The 16,190-nt window shown below is 41.8% G+C and overlaps 2 protein-coding genes across 10 annotated transcripts in view; one reads left to right on the forward strand and one right to left on the reverse strand.

Moving 5' to 3' along the window:
• The window catches only part of GUCY2C (guanylate cyclase 2C), a 41,680-nt gene extending 40,042 nt beyond the window's left edge, over window positions 1–1,638 (reverse strand). The window contains exons 1-2 of one of the 2 annotated variants that reach the window (XM_015861856.2): window positions 1,114–1,638; window positions 203–315 (exon numbers count right to left, since the gene is read on the reverse strand). In XM_015861856.2, coding sequence (XP_015717342.1) covers window positions 203–315; window positions 1,114–1,324 — 324 coding nt within the window. In that variant the 5' untranslated portion in view covers window positions 1,325–1,638. Of the gene's footprint in view, window positions 1–202; window positions 316–1,113 lie in introns of those variants that run through there. The other variant, XM_015861864.1, reaches the window with a different exon arrangement.
• A 9,103-nt stretch (window positions 1,639–10,741) lies between these two features.
• The window catches only part of TTC26 (tetratricopeptide repeat domain 26), a 44,396-nt gene continuing 38,947 nt past the window's right edge, over window positions 10,742–16,190 (forward strand). For 6 of the 8 annotated variants that reach the window (XR_004307046.1, XR_004307047.1, XM_015861770.2 and 3 more), the window contains exons 1-3: window positions 10,742–10,987; window positions 11,131–11,268; window positions 11,446–11,538. Coding sequence is in view for 5 of the 8 variants with exons in the window: in XM_015861770.2 (XP_015717256.1) it covers window positions 10,757–10,987; window positions 11,131–11,268; window positions 11,446–11,538 (462 nt within the window). In the remaining 3 variants the exon portion in view is untranslated. Of the gene's footprint in view, window positions 10,988–11,130; window positions 11,269–11,443; window positions 11,555–16,190 lie in introns of those variants that run through there. The other 2 variants (XM_015861776.2, XM_015861786.2) reach the window with 2 other exon arrangements.

Here is a 16,190-nt window from a genome sequence, read left to right on the forward strand (position 1 = left end):
TTTACAAAACGTATGGGAGTGTCTTTGACATCTTCACCTACCTCTCAAGTTAGATTGGAATTGAACAACAGGTTCAAAAATTAATACAGAAAGACAGACATAGAATCACAGATGCATGCATACTTACATGCAAGTGCACAAACATATATGAAAGTAAGTCTTTTTTTCTTAGGAAATGAACCTAGAGAAACCAGATACTCACAAAAATTTGCTTGATGAGCTCTACACCTTCACAGGTGCTGGTGCGACAGCCTTGTGAAACATATAGCGATGATCTGAAGTGGTGGAAGGAGGCATTGACTGTAACCTTTACTCCTGCAATGCAACATAGAGGTGAACAGCCTCAAGAGCTGGAGATAATCACTAATACATCGTATCCCTCTTCTTCCAACACATGAGTTGACTTGTGCAAAGATGTCTACTGTCCTGTTCTACCAGGAAACTCACCTACCTGAATCCCACCATTTAGGATGAGATAAGAATTTGCACTGGTGTTGATTGCTGGGTTTGAGTACTTTCAGCAATGTATTTTTAGTGCTGGTCTTTGTTAGAGACACCACTTTCCAACAAAATTCAACAAAAACTCTTAAAAAACAAAAACTAGAGGGCAGAATGTGAGTAGTTTCTTTGGAACCTTTGTCCCAGGGTACTACAGACAGTGACAGTGAGAGTGGCAGACTCTTCACATTTTTATGTGATCAGCAGATGGAGTCAAGAGGAAAATCATTCTCAGAGATTTCCCATCAGAATCAATTATGAAATTGGATGAATAGTTCTAATTTTTCAATCAAGGACTTCTCGGTTTCTTCAATGAAAATGGATCACTGGTCCGAACTGATCCAGTTTAGCAATTCCCATGTTCTCAGTCCCAACTAAAAAGCAGAAAGACTCTGTCCAGTTACTATGAAAGCAAATCTAGCTCTTCCTATCTCCAGAGCACTTCTTTTCTCACAGATAGAGACTATTATTTCTGTAAGATCTATGCAAGTTGAACAGAGAACCAAAGAGCCTGTCTGAGAAGCAGTTTGATGAAGGTCAGATGAGTAGAAAGCTATGGCAAAAAGTGAGAGGAAACCACAGTGGGAGAGGGATCACCAGCACCAATTGCCTTACCTTCTGTCTCTAATTCACTTTGTACTGTTGACAAGGCATCCTTCACAGCTGATGTCAAATTTTCAGAAGTTGATGGGAAGTCTGAGTCAGGCATGAGCATCACATTGATCACGTAATTGTTGTTGCTACACCTATTTGAACCAACTTGCTGCAATAGCTGCAGATAGAGGAGTAAAAGCCAAAGGGCCAGACCTAACATCCGCTGATTCATTATTGTTCAATTTAGATCCATTTTTTGTGTTCTTTCTTTTCCTTTCCTCTTCAAGTCTTCCTCCTTCTTCAAGATACCCTATGTAGACTTTATTTCTGGCAAGTGCGAAAAAGATTTCTGTGCTGTAGATTCAAGGACAAGCTGTACAGTCCTTCTCAGTCACTTCCCCGTCCCCTTTCCTTCCTTCACTTCTGCCCATCCCTCTGGTGTCCTAGGTGGCACTTTGGTTTGTGAAAAACTAACAACAGCAAAACTCAGGAAAGGAGAGAGGCTAAAGGTTGATGTGAATGTTTGCTCATGGAAAGGCTGAAGCTGTAAAACTGAAGCATTACCTGAAACCTTGCCTGATAAGGGCACTAACATTTCATCACGGTAATGAGCTGAGAGAACTAAGGGGAGGGAACAAATGGACTGTAAAAAAGACTCTTTAAAATGGAAATAAAATAAAAGGTACATTAAAACCCAAAGGAAAACTGTTGATTACTTCATGTTTGCATTGCCCAGCATCTCTAGTTATGTTGCTATACCATCTTTGCTGGCTGGGCTCATAAATCAAGGATATATTTTCTCCTGTGATAAGCTATCAATTTCATTCCTATAGCTTTTACCATCAGAGCACTTTTATTGCTGGCAGAAGTGTCTGCTTTGCAGTCCTCCAGAATGAAGCCTTCATTTCCATTTATAGAGTAGACTCAGCACAAATGGTTGCGCTTGTCCATTAGTACTCACAGAGCACTGCACACCAGAGTGCCCAAGCAGCACAGGCCCACCTGAGACCTGTGGGACCAAAATCCATATTGTAAATGGCATCACTAAAAGACACCCTCTAGAGAACACTGGGGCAATTTTCACGAGTGTATCTCTTAGGATTTCCTAAGCATTCATACTGAGAAAGGTACAGATAATGAAGGAGAGGCAAAAAAATAAATACTAGAAGCCCTATGGATGGGGCTGTGCACGGAAGAGAAGCCCAAGATAAAAGGAATCAACAGGCAAATTTAAATAAAGTACCAAGTGTGACTGGTGAGAATTTGGGCTCTTTGTTCACACCTACTGCAGTTCCTGCTTCTCTGAAATCTGAGGCTGTCAGATAATCTATCAGTTTACTTGCCTACTTTTATTACTTTCCAGATAATTTTAACACCCCCAAAAAAGAAGAAACAAAAAAGAAAAAAAAAACACAAAACACAAACAACAGAGCTGCAACTCCATGGTTTCTTTCCAAGCCTGTTCTTAAAAGATGATGAATACACTTCAAATGTATTTCCACTGACTTTCTACACAGTCCTTTTTTTTTTAAGCAGCAAATCACTATTGCATAATTTCTTACACCTGACAACAGAGGAAACCACAAAACATCATTTAAGAGCAGACCTTGAAAACCTCTAGCATTTCTAATACCGTAATTCTAAATCATTATTCACATAAAGATCTGGACTATATGTGAATTGAGCCACATACTGAGAACAGAACATAGCTTTTCATGTTAAGACCATCTGCTCACCATTGGCTCATTTTATAGGTATTTACCAAGTGCCTGAAGCTTAACCCACGTAAATCAATAGAAGTTTTGTCATTAACTTCAGCAAAACAAGATCACTGCATTTTTTATACCCTTCTTCATCTATCTGAGAGAAACAGCTAACTCATGTAGTTAATGCAAGTAGAACCAAGTATTTGTATTGCTGGTCAACCAATAAGTATGTAATAGCAATGAGGTTTCTCTACCTGTGTATCTAGGCATGTATTTATTCAGTTTTCATAGCAGCTTTAAAATGTTCTTTAAAAACAAAAGGTAAAATCAGCTGTAACCTTAGAACAGCATCTTTTTACGCTTTCTCTTGCTCCTTGCCTTCATGGTGCCATAGGGATTCCCAGTCAGAAGAAGTTAAATGAATTGTTAACTTCTCCATTTCTTAATTGCCCAGTGTGTGTGCATAATCTTTCAGTGTCAAGTCAAACCACATGAGGATGCCTTCATTTTCAGGTGGCGTGGAGCAGAAGGGAGTGCTGCAGGAGAGTGCAGCTGGGGTGAGGCACACACTCCTCATCACACTTTCTCCTGTTACATGATCCCAAAGTACTTAGCAGACTGATCAATAGCACCTGGTTCATGGGTTAAAAAAGACAAAGAAAAGGTGTGGCACTGTGCTGTAAATGTGAGAGTTTCTGGTACTGTAGATCATGAGAGCGACAGAAAACTAATAGACAACTGAGTCTTATATGTAAAGCACAAAGTTTGATAGGCCTGCCACAAATAAAGCAAAACCTTCTGTACTTTGGTGTTAGTTGCTGCCTGTGCCTGAGGGATCTTTAGTCCCAGGGAATAAGAGAGAAAGATAACCTCTCCTGAAACCCCCCAGGTTAATCCAGAAAATGTATACTAAAAGCTTCATTAAAGCACATCTTCTAGAGCTACTTATTCGCTCTTAGAAGATTCAAGGTTTAATCAGTTTCTAAGGAATAGAGTACTACTAATTATAAAGAACTAAGTATATAAGTAAAGTACTATAAGTAAAGAATAAAGTATTAAGTAACTGCATCTGACTTCCCTGATGAATTATCCCATTATTCTGTGGCATCTAGGCATCAACTACTGTTATTATCTTGTCAGAAAGGTGAAAACACTGGCATTAAATACGTTTACTTTGTGCAAGTACCTGTACAATAGGTCATTTGTTATGTGTGCATCAGTTTGAGCACCTCATCTGTGTAATCCTAACATTATTAACAGGTGATGGAGGTCTCCTCTTGAATCACTGAATGCAAATCCTGAAACTTATCACATACTCTGTCTTCAGAAGCATAAGGACTATTAACATTCAATAGCAAGGTCCTGTATTTATTTGTCTGGATAAATAAATACTACTCAGCCTTTCACCATCAACAACAGCATCCATGCACATATTGCATAATTACAAAACATCATAACAGACCTGTGTGGGTGTTAGAAATACCAGCTTAAATTAGCTCTACAAAGAACTGCATCATGGAACTTAATGAAAAGTGATTTTTAGTTCCCAATTCTATGGAGCTTTGTTTGTTCCAACCTCAGTTTCATTGGATAATAAACAACAGTGTATTTGAATCAGATAATCAGCACCGACTTCCTGATTGAAATCTATTCTCAGTCTTCTGGAATGCTCAAAGATACTCAGAGGAACAGAAATTGGAAGAGCAAAAATACCCACAAAGCTGTTCCTTGAGCTCCCTCAACCTTTGTAAGATAGTTCTCTAGTCCTTTTTCAGTGGTTTTTCAATGGTGTGTAAGCTAATTTAATTTTTGCTTGATTATAAATCATTATTTCCACTTGATGACTCAGAGAGGAGAAAATAAAAGATATGGAATGGAAATGACAGACAACTCAAAGGAAACAAAAAGCTACGTGAAAGTATCAGCTGCCACCAGGCAAACTATTACTGCAGAAGCTGGCACCAATAGCCCTAGCAAGACCAAAGACAAAGTAGACAGATTATCAACTCATCTTCCTATTTTTTTCTCTCCCCAACGACAACCAACACAGCATTTTTCAGTCAACTATTTTGTGAAGAAACGTGCATTGTGGTACAACTGTGTCCTTACACAGAGTGAAACATCTTGACAGTCTCCTTTAAAATCGATTTTTTAAAAACTTTGCTGCAATTATTTATAATCTTAGAGTTGCTTAATTATGATTGTTACGATTGTTTGCTGCCCACTATTACCAATCTAAACTATTTTGTCTGAAGCTTTAGCAGCTTCTGGCCTCTCTTTAAAATAATTTAAAAGATTGTGTTGAAAAAAATAGAAATGTTTTTTTTTCTCTTCCAGTTTTGATAAAGGTTCAATTAAGAAAAAGTGATCAGAGACTAAAAAGAAAACAAAACAATATTGTCTGTGTTTATTTAATATCAGTATGTAACAAGTCTAGCCTGCCTAGTAGAAGGATATCATCTTTAACTTTAAATGTTACAGAGAACACCCAGGACATTTTTTTTCTATCTTCCAAACAATTGTTGTCAATTTTTCTACTACCCAGATTTCAAAGAAAGTAATGTAAATGATGAGACACATTGCTGTAGAGAAGCTATACTGACTTATTGGAATGATTCATTCCTTTTTTTTCCTCATTGTCTACAAAGAACATCTAAAAAAATAAGCAACACAAATATTACTCTTTGGGACTGAAGCTATCTCCTGATAAACAGCAAATGTGTGGGTCACATGTTGCATTAGCCTGATAGATCAGCATGATCCTGATCTGGAACAAACCCTGATAAAGCAGAAGTCCTCTTTATATTGTCATTTCCATGGTTTATCACAAGCTTATCACTCTGTCCTTGGAGTTCATAGCTGCTGCTATAGAGTGGAATTACACTCCAGCTGCAAAGCACCATTGTTCTTGTCAGAAATTAACAAACTAGTTAGGGGAAATCTGCAGACAAGGACAACAACAGTTGTAACTGGCATTACAGGACTTTGGGTGGTGGCTCCGTTTTCCCACTGCTTGTTGCCACATAGCAGAATATGAAGCTAAATGTGTGATGGATCATAATACATAAACATGTAGCTCAATGAAGAAAGGTTCTTCCTTTTAACCCCTTCCCATTTCATACAGTTTGAAATGATTATTATTCAGCCACTTGACTTGTATACTACTTAAACAAATAGAAAGAAGTCTTCCCTCTCAACTTTTGGTTTTATACTCTTTCTCTAAAGGACTGACCATCTCCTTATGGTGAGTACAAGGCCCAGCTGAATCAGACTTTTGTAGCTTCAAATCTGAATTACTCCAATCAATAGCAAGGGAGAAGAGAAATTAGATCTTGTGCAGAGATAACAGCTGCAACTGGCTTTAACTCAGTCAAACAACCTCTGTGTTGGTATCCAATTATGGTGTCAGGCACTCCTGCCAGAGGAAAATGTTCTGTGATATGAGCTAATATAAGACATCAAACACAGATAAAATATGTCTTTATTTAAGAGTAGAAAACAAAGGATCTCTGCCGACTCAATCAAAGACCAAACCCTGTCAGATAAAGACAGGCTGAGGGAATTTCCCACTATCCATAAAAGAATTAGCAGGTGCTCCTTGTGAAAAGTTCAACTTGACAGTGGACCTGAGCCTAGAATAGTAAAAAAAAATTGGTAGTTGATGCCTGAAATGCTATTCAGTATTTAGTATTTACTGCAGTTGCGGATGTAGTAAGTTAGTAAGGTGAACGGTTGTTCCATGTTAAGTTAAAATATAAATATAAATATAAATATAAATATAAATATAAATATAAATAATATAAATATTTCAGCCCAAGTCCTGGACCAGAACAACTGCATTCTCCAGTCCACAGCAATTGCAGTGATATGACTTTCTGACTCAGGTAAGTTTATGTGGGTCCAGCTAAGCATGCATTGCATTTCCAGCTCAGACTGCCTTGTGGGGGCAGTTTGGATTTGCACAATTTGCTGGTTGTCTTGCCTCCCGTCCCTGGATTCCATATACATAAACTTCCAAAATTGCTGATGCTGAAATCCAATACAAGAGCTGTTTGAAGTTATATTTACTAACTTGGCTGAATCTTAATGATGTGCTGGAAGATTCAGGAAGTTTCTGAAGGTGCAGTTCCCACAAAGTCATACAATCACTGGCAGACACCTGTATAGAAATTACACTTTTTTGCTTCATTGTTCAGGGTCTTTGTTTCACAAGACTATTATTTGCTGCCTTGAGGTGGACAACTGTGGCTTGACAAGAGTATTAAATGCATGCATGATCTGTCAACTCTCTGCAGACTGGTCTTTGCTATCGACTTAGATCTTTTGCCTTCTCTCATCATGGACTGTCTACACAGGGCAGATTAAGGCTCAGATGTTGCTAACTCCATTAAAAAAAATAAGCAAATATTCTTCGAGATCTTTGCTTTATGGGAATTATTTCCCATTTACTCATCTCCAGTAATTGCCTCTGTAGCTTTAGCAGGGGAATATTTCCTTCCTTTCACTTCTACAAATCACTTCCCCTGAGAGGCTGTCAGATGCACTCTCAGTGGTACAAGAGGCAGAACGTTGTGACACATCATTATTGAAAAATCATGATTTTAGCTGGACATTGCGGAAACTGAAGCATGTGGTTGTTGCTAGTGGAAAGATCACTTTACAGCCTATTGCTTTGTTTATATGATGACTTTTTCCCATTTCTTGTCTTTCCTTTCTGTCCATTCTAGCTTTCCCTTTCCTTCCCCTTCTTTACTTAAACCACATTTTCTACTCTCTGCATTTCTTTTCTTTAAAATCATTACAGTCTTATCTTGGTGTTTAGTCACAGGTGTATGACTTCCCTTTTGCTGCTGTCAGTATAGGCCATTTCCCTCTCAGCAGTTCTGTGTGGGAATAAACATGATCATTAATCATCCTACAGCTCACAGTCTCCAAGATAATGCCACTAGCTAATAGAATGGTGATAGTAAGAACGGCAGCAGTTTTCCAGCATTATTAATAGAGTAGCTGAACTTCTCAACTTAGCTTTGAAATTATGAAGTGTCATTTTGGCATTTCAAATGAAGAAAATATCATAACATCTCTGCCCGCTTTGATCTGCATTTTCCCAGTCGTATCTACACCAGACTTTTCTAGAAAGACTTAGGTCAGTTTGGTGCTGATGAGAATACAGGATTAAATTGCATCAGTCTTCCTCCACAATTTAGCACACACTAGATTTAAGCAGAGAATTCTACTGCTTTGGACAGGTTTTAGACAACTCCTATATGCAGAGAGCCCACACCACATCTCACAATGCCAAATTCTAGTATTTCGCTCCTTACTTCTGTTGCTCACACATTATATATAGATAGCATCTCAAGAAGCTAGGAGATAACTTGATGTTTATGTGTTCAACCAATAGCCTACCTGTTGAGATGTGCAGTTCAACCCAGGAATCCTTCTGACTTCAAAGTCTGTTACTTTGATTGACAGCTGGTTGTGATTAGACTGGAAAATCAACAGCGATTGGGCTGTCATCTTTCTGTATACACCTCCTTGTGTAAGTCAGCAAGGCTGGACAGGAAATCACAGCCAAAATCACCAACCCATCCTTTAGTACTGCGTAGACCTCACATATGAGGGAACGATCTGACAGAGTCACAGCTTCACCTGCTAAGAGCACTCCAGAAAAACTCTGAGTCATGCAGAAGCAGCTAAGAAGGGTCTGTGCTATTAAATGTAACCTACAATTCTGCTTTAAGTATAAACGTCTTTATTTTTCTAACTGAAAACCAAACCATTATGTTCAGTTAGAAAAAAATTTACCTTCTAATGTTGCAGGTAAGTTGGAGTTCAGCTGGAGCTAACCCATATGGAACACGCTATTTTTTGAGGCAACGAAAGTAAACAAGGCGCATGTACAGGCTAAGAACTGCCTCAACTAAAGCACAGATAAGGTCAGAAGGTCTCCCATCTCATTTTGCATCTCATATAAAATTCCTCCCACAGTGACATCTCTTCTTCTGCTGCTTCTTTAATCAGTTTTCTTAGGCATTTAAGCCCTTGAAAAGCCCTTAAAACCTTAAATCTTACTTTTTCCTAACTCTCTGTGAGGAGTCAGAATATTCCATGGCAGTACTGAAAAGTGCTGTGAGGTATTTACAAAAGTTATTATCTTCTTTTAGTTAGAAATGAAGCATCGTTTCAGATCTAAGAGGAGAGTTCCTCTGAGGAACTGAGCAGTTTATTCTTTATTGCTGAACAATGTTACAAACAGGTCTATTTATTTGTAGCAAAGTGAACAAACAGCAACAAAAGCCCTTTCTCTATCTGATGGGATGCAAAACATTTTTTATTCTCAAGGAAGCAGAAATGCCAAGAGTACAGGCGCTTCATTAAATCTCCCCATGGACAGGTGTTTTCAGGGTAGTTGTCAACATTAGTGCAACGTATTGCTTCTCTTTACTGGATTTGCTAGTGGTGCAATTCAGACAGCATAAAAATTAATGCTTTGGAAATTCTGTTGCATGGAGTTCCCCTCTAAGTAGAAGGGATTTGCTCTGTTTGCAGCAAAGTGCAATACCAGAGATGCTACAAGAAACAAGGTCACAACTGTACTTGAAAATTACCCAGGATTTGCAAAAGGGATCAGCTATTGTATGCTGTTAAAATGCACACAGTGTGCTTATCTAACATTTAATATTATACTCTCCATGTTTGTATTTAGGGTGATAGAGATGGAGTGGCTATGTTTACCAGGAAACTACAAACACCTACGCGGTATCAGCTGCTGACTATGTAGCATCCTAACAGCAGTACACTACAAGCAGCAATCCAGCAAAGAGTGATTACTGATGGGAGAACATAAACAGTCCTTCTGGGTGAGTCCAAAGCTCCCTCTATGCTGGTGTCCCACCTTGGGACCTCCTGCTCAGTGTCTCCCTGACTGGTGAAGTTGATCAGGTGGGAGGATTTTAGCAACGGAACAGTCTTTTTTTCTGATACTTTCATCCTTTCCTATCTACACGGGTCTCTTTGAAAGTTCAACCATCATTCCATCCCCACCATGCCCACTAAACCACATCCACGTGGCTCTGGAACACCTCCAGGGACAGTGATTCCACCACCTCTCTGGGAAATGCATCATCACTTTCTGACAACAAATTTTTCCTAATGTCCAACCTGAACTTCCCCTGGTACAACTTTAAGTCATTACCTCTTGTCCTCTTGATAGTCACCTGGGAGAACAGGCCAACTCCACCTTGTTACAACTTTCTTGCACGTCACTGGAGGGAGCGATTAGGTCTCCCCCAAGCCTCTTCTCCAGACTGAACAATCCCAGTTCCCTCTGCGCTCCTTTTAAGACTTGTGCACCAGCTTTGAAGCCCTTCTTTGGACAGATGCTTATAGGATGCTTCATCTATCTCTTCATCCTGGCTGGAAGGTCTATAACAGATGTCCACCAGGATGTTGGCCTTGTTGGCCTTCCCCCTGATCCTTACCCAAAGGACCCAGTGAACAAACCCAGTAACCCCACCACCTTATCTCAGCTGCTCCCAGGCTGCCACAGGAGAGTCATCATCCCATCAAGATCCATGGGAGAAGCTCTCGGGAGCACCCACAGACTACAAGCATATGAAACGCATCATGGGATGTCGTGGATGTGGGGACTGAACAAGTTTTTTACGGCAGGCATGCCCAACCTATGTGCTGCATGTGGGCTGCATTGCTCAGCAGCAAGGAAACAGCTGCGTGCGATCTGTAAATGTGGACCAAGGCAACTTGTCTTCACTCAGTGTGGCCCAGGTGAGCCAAAAGGCTGGACACTATGGTTGCATGATGGGATGTTGCGGAGAAGAACCAGGGGTGGGGAAAAGGTAGGGAACAAAGTGGTTTAGTGAGAAACCATGATGGGGACCATAAGGTCAGTACACTTCTCTGGTCGTGCCCTGCACCTCATCAGCCTGGGCCAGGGGATGTCGGAGCGGGGAGCTGGACAACCAAGACACGTTCCAGGAGCGTCTCCCTTGGCAACAGGTGATTGGAGCCCCCGGCAGCTCAGCGCAGCCCTTCCGGGGACGGCGCCCGTGTTCGCGCGGCGCCTATTGGCCGCATCGCCGGGCTCCGCTCCTTCTTCCGCCGTCCCACGGTTACCGCGGCAACGGCGCCATCGGCGGCGCGGGGAGCGCGGGCCCGGCGGCAGGATGGTGAGAGGGGCCGGGCGGGGGGTGCGGGCCGGGCCGGGCCGGGCCGGGCCGGGCGGGCGGGCGCTCTTTCCCCGTTTCCTCCCGCTCCGGGCGGGGCGGCTCCGCTCCGGGCCCCCGCTCTGAGCCGGCTTCTCTCTGCTCAGATGCTCTCCCGGGCCAAGCCGGCTGTGGGGAGCGCCCCGCCGCAGGGAGACAGGCGGAGGAAGAAAGGGAAGAAGGTGCCACAGCTGGAGGAGCTGCTGGCCGGGAGGGACTTCACCGGCGCCATCGCCTTGCTGGAGGTAACGGGTGCGGGCCGCGGCCGGCTGCTTCCCTGTGATCCGAGAGCGGCTGCACCCAGCAGCATCCACAGCCGTCAGACTGCCCGCGGTATTAATGGGCCTGCTGTTGCTTTACTGATGTTTATAAGCTGTGCGTGACTGCTGACAGCAATTTCGCTTTCGTTCTTCCCTCCGAAGTTTCAGCGGCACGCGGGTGAGCAGCAGGAGGATGCTGACCTGTGGATCGGGTACTGTGCCTTCCATCTGGGTGACTACAAGAGAGCTCTGGAGGTGAGATGGGAAACAGGTTTGTTGCCTACTTTGCTGTGTACTTCTGAGGGATGGAATCAGTGTGCAGTCCTGAACAGAGAGTAATGTGGAGACTTGTTTGATGATACAAGGCTGTATATAAGCAAGTGAAGATCTGGAAATAACTCAGTCTTCCTGAGTAGTGTTTCTTCCATTGCTGCATTCCTACCAATGTGAATTGCTGGATCCTTACAATGCTGAATTACACCATTCAAGGCTTATTAGTTTTGGTCAATGTCAGCTGGGGGAAAGTTGCTGTGAACTTGCTGTGAAGTGCAGTTGTAGTCTGAGAAAACATTTCAGCCTTTTAACTTACTCTGAAAGTAATGCCTCATGTTTTATCATGTTGGCCCACGATGTTAGAGGCAGATGTTGGTGGTATGGCAGTAGAAATTGAACATTCCTGCCGCCATTCTGTTAGATTTTGTCACTGTGAGATGGATGGCAGCGTAGAGCTAGCCTAACAAAATGATGTCTGACATGGAAGTGCTTATGAAGAAAAGGTGTGTCACTGAATTCCTCCATGCAGAAAAGAATGGTACCCATTCACTTCTGACGTGCTGAACATTTATGGATATCAAATAGTGTATGTAAGCACAGTGAGGCAGTGGGTGGTGCAGCACTGGCAACCATGACATGAAAGACAAGACACATTCCAGTTGACCACATGCAGATCTCGCACCACAAAATGAAGAGCATCTCAATCAGCTCATGCAGGTGAATCAGCAGATTATGATCAGGGAACTGTGAACAGAGCTGAATATTGGCTTCAGTGTGTTGGAAACAATGGTGGCAGTGCTGGAATAGCAGAAGTTTCTTCCAGGTGGTTTCCATGAATGGTTGTACAGGAAGAGAAAAAACACCACATGCAAGTTTGTCAGGACCTATTAAACTAATATGAGGCTGAAGGTGACAGTTTCCTGGATCGCATCATTACTGGTGATGAGACATGGTGTCACCACTATGAGCCAGAGTCAAAACAGTCCATGGAGTGGTGATGTGTGAATTCCCCTTCAAACTACAAGTTCCAAGATGCAGCCCTCAGCAAAAGTGATGTGCGCTATCTTTTGGGATAGGAAAGCATTGGTCCTTCCGGATTTCCTGGAACTCAAACAAACCATCAACTCTGAATGCTACATTGCAATGCTGACTAAACTGAAGGCTCAAACTTCCAGAGTCAGGCCAGAGAAGAAGACAACCTTTCTCTTGCAACACAATAATGCTAGGCTCTATACCAGTTTGAAGACCATGGAGGACTATCATGGTTTTATGATTTTTGTCATTGATATTCCACAGCATAATATCATGTAGGTTGCTGGGAGTTAAAGAGTTGATGCTGCAGTTCCACAGATTGTCAGTAGTTCTGGGGATCTAGTCCCAGAAGAGAAGGGTGAACTACAGCTCCCAGAAGACTTCATTATTCTGTTTCCATTTTCTGTTCAGAGGGAAAGATAAAACTGCCTGGGAGTCCCAGGGCTCTCTCTGCTTGTCTCTGCTGTGTGTGCTCCTTAGCTGTGTTGCCTACAGCATTAGAGTAAGGGATTTGGGTATAATCTCTCTCATTTATTTGATTTATTAGCTTCAGTTCCAATTATATTGTATTATAATGTGGTGGAGTCACTAACCCTGGAGGTATTCAAGGAACAACTGGATGTTGTATCGAGGGACATGGTTTAGTGGGTGCTATTGGTAATAGGTGAACGGTTGGACTGGATAATCTTTTAGGTATTTTCCAACCTTGGTGATTCTATGATTCTATGATATTGTGTTATCTCAAATTCATACATATTTTGCTAACATATCTAGTAAACTAGCTTTCTCCCTTAGCTCAGTGCTGCTGTTTTTCCTTCTTTGGGCCCATCTCTCTATCTTCTCCCTTCCCTTCTTTCCTGGGGCATCGATCTGTGGGTCCCTCTGCCCCATTAGTCGCAGAACTAGGCTGAACCAGGTTGGACTGCCAGATTTGGCTGGACTGTCCACCCACATCTATCCATTATTTGGGATTTGGCGCCTTCTGACTTCCATCCGTTCAGGATGTTGCAAGATGCACTGTGTGGACAACCTTTTTCTAGCAGTGCTGCCATCATAACATCTGCAAAACAGCAGGATGCCTCCATTGATGCAGATTTTATGTGCATAACAGGCAGGTTCTTGTTACTGCTGGCAAAAATGTATATCTAGTGGTGAGGCACTATTTTGAAAAACAGATTTTTGTATCAGAAAATTTGTTCTATCAAGTAGTGTTACTGTGCTCTTTGTATCTCTCACAGTTTCCATGGAAATAAATAGGAGTTTATTAGAAACATAAAAATGTATGAAACAAATAATAGGTCGGGATTTCTTATGAAATAAGTTCTTCTTCTTGGAATATCCAGTAGGTGCTTATATGGCCAGAGTAGGTTGTCAGAGGTTCAGCAGAAGAATGACAGCGTTGTGATTATAGAAATTAGATTTTGGCAGTTGTATTCACTTCACCACTAGGTGATGCTGTTGACTCAGGCTTTTAAAATCTGCAACCCAGTCTGTTTTTCTGTTTTTCTGCTCTGGTAAGGAAAAGCAAGCACACAAAAAAACAACCACGAACCATGTACAGACGCCTTTTAAAGTGAGAGATCACAGGGCCTGTCTTTTCCACTTTAAGACTGATTTTTGGCACAGTAATGAATCCTGGTATCTTTGTTGCTTCGGTAGGATGTGGGAAATGAGCCTGTGAATCTCAGCCTAGTTTCTTTTAGGTCAGAACAGAGTGTTTGTAAATCCAAACGTTGTAGTGATCAAGGGAAAACGCTGGCTGTTCTGTGTAGGTTAAATTCCCTTTCAGTTATCAGCTTTTAGGCTGACGTGCGTGCAGCATCTATCTTCACTGCTATATTACAGAGGTGTTGGTGGTATATTCTCAAGGACAAATTCCTTGATTCTCTATAATCTTTAGATCTCTATGGGATGTGCTGAGACCATGATAAATGAAATACTGTGGGTAGAAAATTCTCCAGAATTATACAGAGTGACATTACGCAAAATCTAAATAACTCACAGTCCTAAGTGCCTGCAAATGGTAATACATATGTTGTCTCTGTCACAATGTTCCTAATTTGTGGTTGGTATTCTTTATACCTGATGAAATTCTGCTGTTTAGCAAACCTTTCATTTATAATGAGATTTTAATGGTGAGTTAGGCGTGCTGGCTGCATGCCACTTCTTGGAAAGTCTTGGGAATTGGGGTGACGTAGCCATCATCATCCATAAGGAGGGGTGGGGAAAAAGTGAAAATTAGACAGACCTGCAACTCCAAGAGTATCTTCAGGGAGAATTACAGCAATATAGTGAGCACATTCAAGTTCTCTTACTATAAGACATACCAGCAGTCTCTAGGCAGAGCTCTAACCTGACAGGTTCACACTTTTCCTTTCTTAGTAGGTAGATGCCTTTCTCAAGGCACCGAAACTGGTCTGGGATCATCACTGCTGCTGTGCACCAGTTTATAAGTGCTCTGGACCCTTCTAGCAGTCACAGTGGCAGTCCCTGTGGGCTTCCTACTCACTTGTAAATTGATTTTTATTTTAGCAAGATTCTACTCAGTGCCCTCAGTGTTGTCAGTAGGTACACCATCAGTAGGTGTCTGTAGCCTTAGACAATCAACATATCAGCCTGCTTCTGTGGAAAGCTGTGCATATGCCTTGAGATAGGATGAGAGGTGGAGGAGAGTGAAAAAGCATGAAGCTGTCAAGCCCTTGGTTGGCAAAAACATACCACAAGTTGGCTGTTGGGAAGACTTGTATTTTGTTGGTGGGTTTTTTTGGTGGCTTTGTTATGTGTTTGGTTTTGTTTTGGGCAAGGAAGGGGGAAAAGCTCTTGTGAATAATCTCGGAGAGACTGTAACGCTGAATGCCTTTTACTGAGTGAAGGGGCAACAGCACTTAGCTTGGGCTCGTGGCCCAGAACTATGTGGTAGGAAGGACTAACAGTCCTCATTTTTATTTACTGCGTTTCCACAGATTCGCATTAGTAATTCTACAGCACTCCTTATTTCTTGCATGTCTTGAATGGCCAAGCCAGAACATGACTCGTGTTTATGCACTTTGTCCTTTCTAATTAATCTGCCTGAAGCCATAGTCAAAAGAGACCTTTGGGTGCACTTAATCTGAATGGATTTTGAAGGATGGTGCCAAAAAAGAGCAGTAGCCTGTCTCAGAGCTCCATCATAGGCCTGTGTCAAGACTGAACTGGCCTCAGTAGGGAACATCAACCTATACATAAAAGGTCTCTTCGTTGTTGTTGGTTGCTTGTTGGGGTTTGTTGTGTTTTGTGGGTTTTCTTTTGTTTGTTTTGTTGTTGTTTTTAATCTATTTATTTATTTGTTTGTTAAGCCTTCTTGAGAACAGTCACTAGAATATTAGCAAGGCTGGGCTGGCTTTCAAAAGCGCACCTTACCAATGGGTTCTGTGGTTGAGAGTGCAGTTTGCTTTCACGTGGCAACAGGAAAAAATTCTTTTTACTAGCAACTATAAACTTTGTAGTTGTCAGTGTGTGTCTGTTCTTGGAACTCACTGCCATTTGGTCATAGTTTCTCTAGTGATTGATGCCTGTATCTCTGCCTTTCCTCCATGGAAAGAAGACTTCCATGCACATTGGTG

This window comes from Coturnix japonica, chromosome 1, assembly GCF_001577835.2.
Source record: "Coturnix japonica isolate 7356 chromosome 1, Coturnix japonica 2.1, whole genome shotgun sequence".
Classification (NCBI taxonomy): domain Eukaryota; kingdom Metazoa; phylum Chordata; class Aves; order Galliformes; family Phasianidae; genus Coturnix; species Coturnix japonica.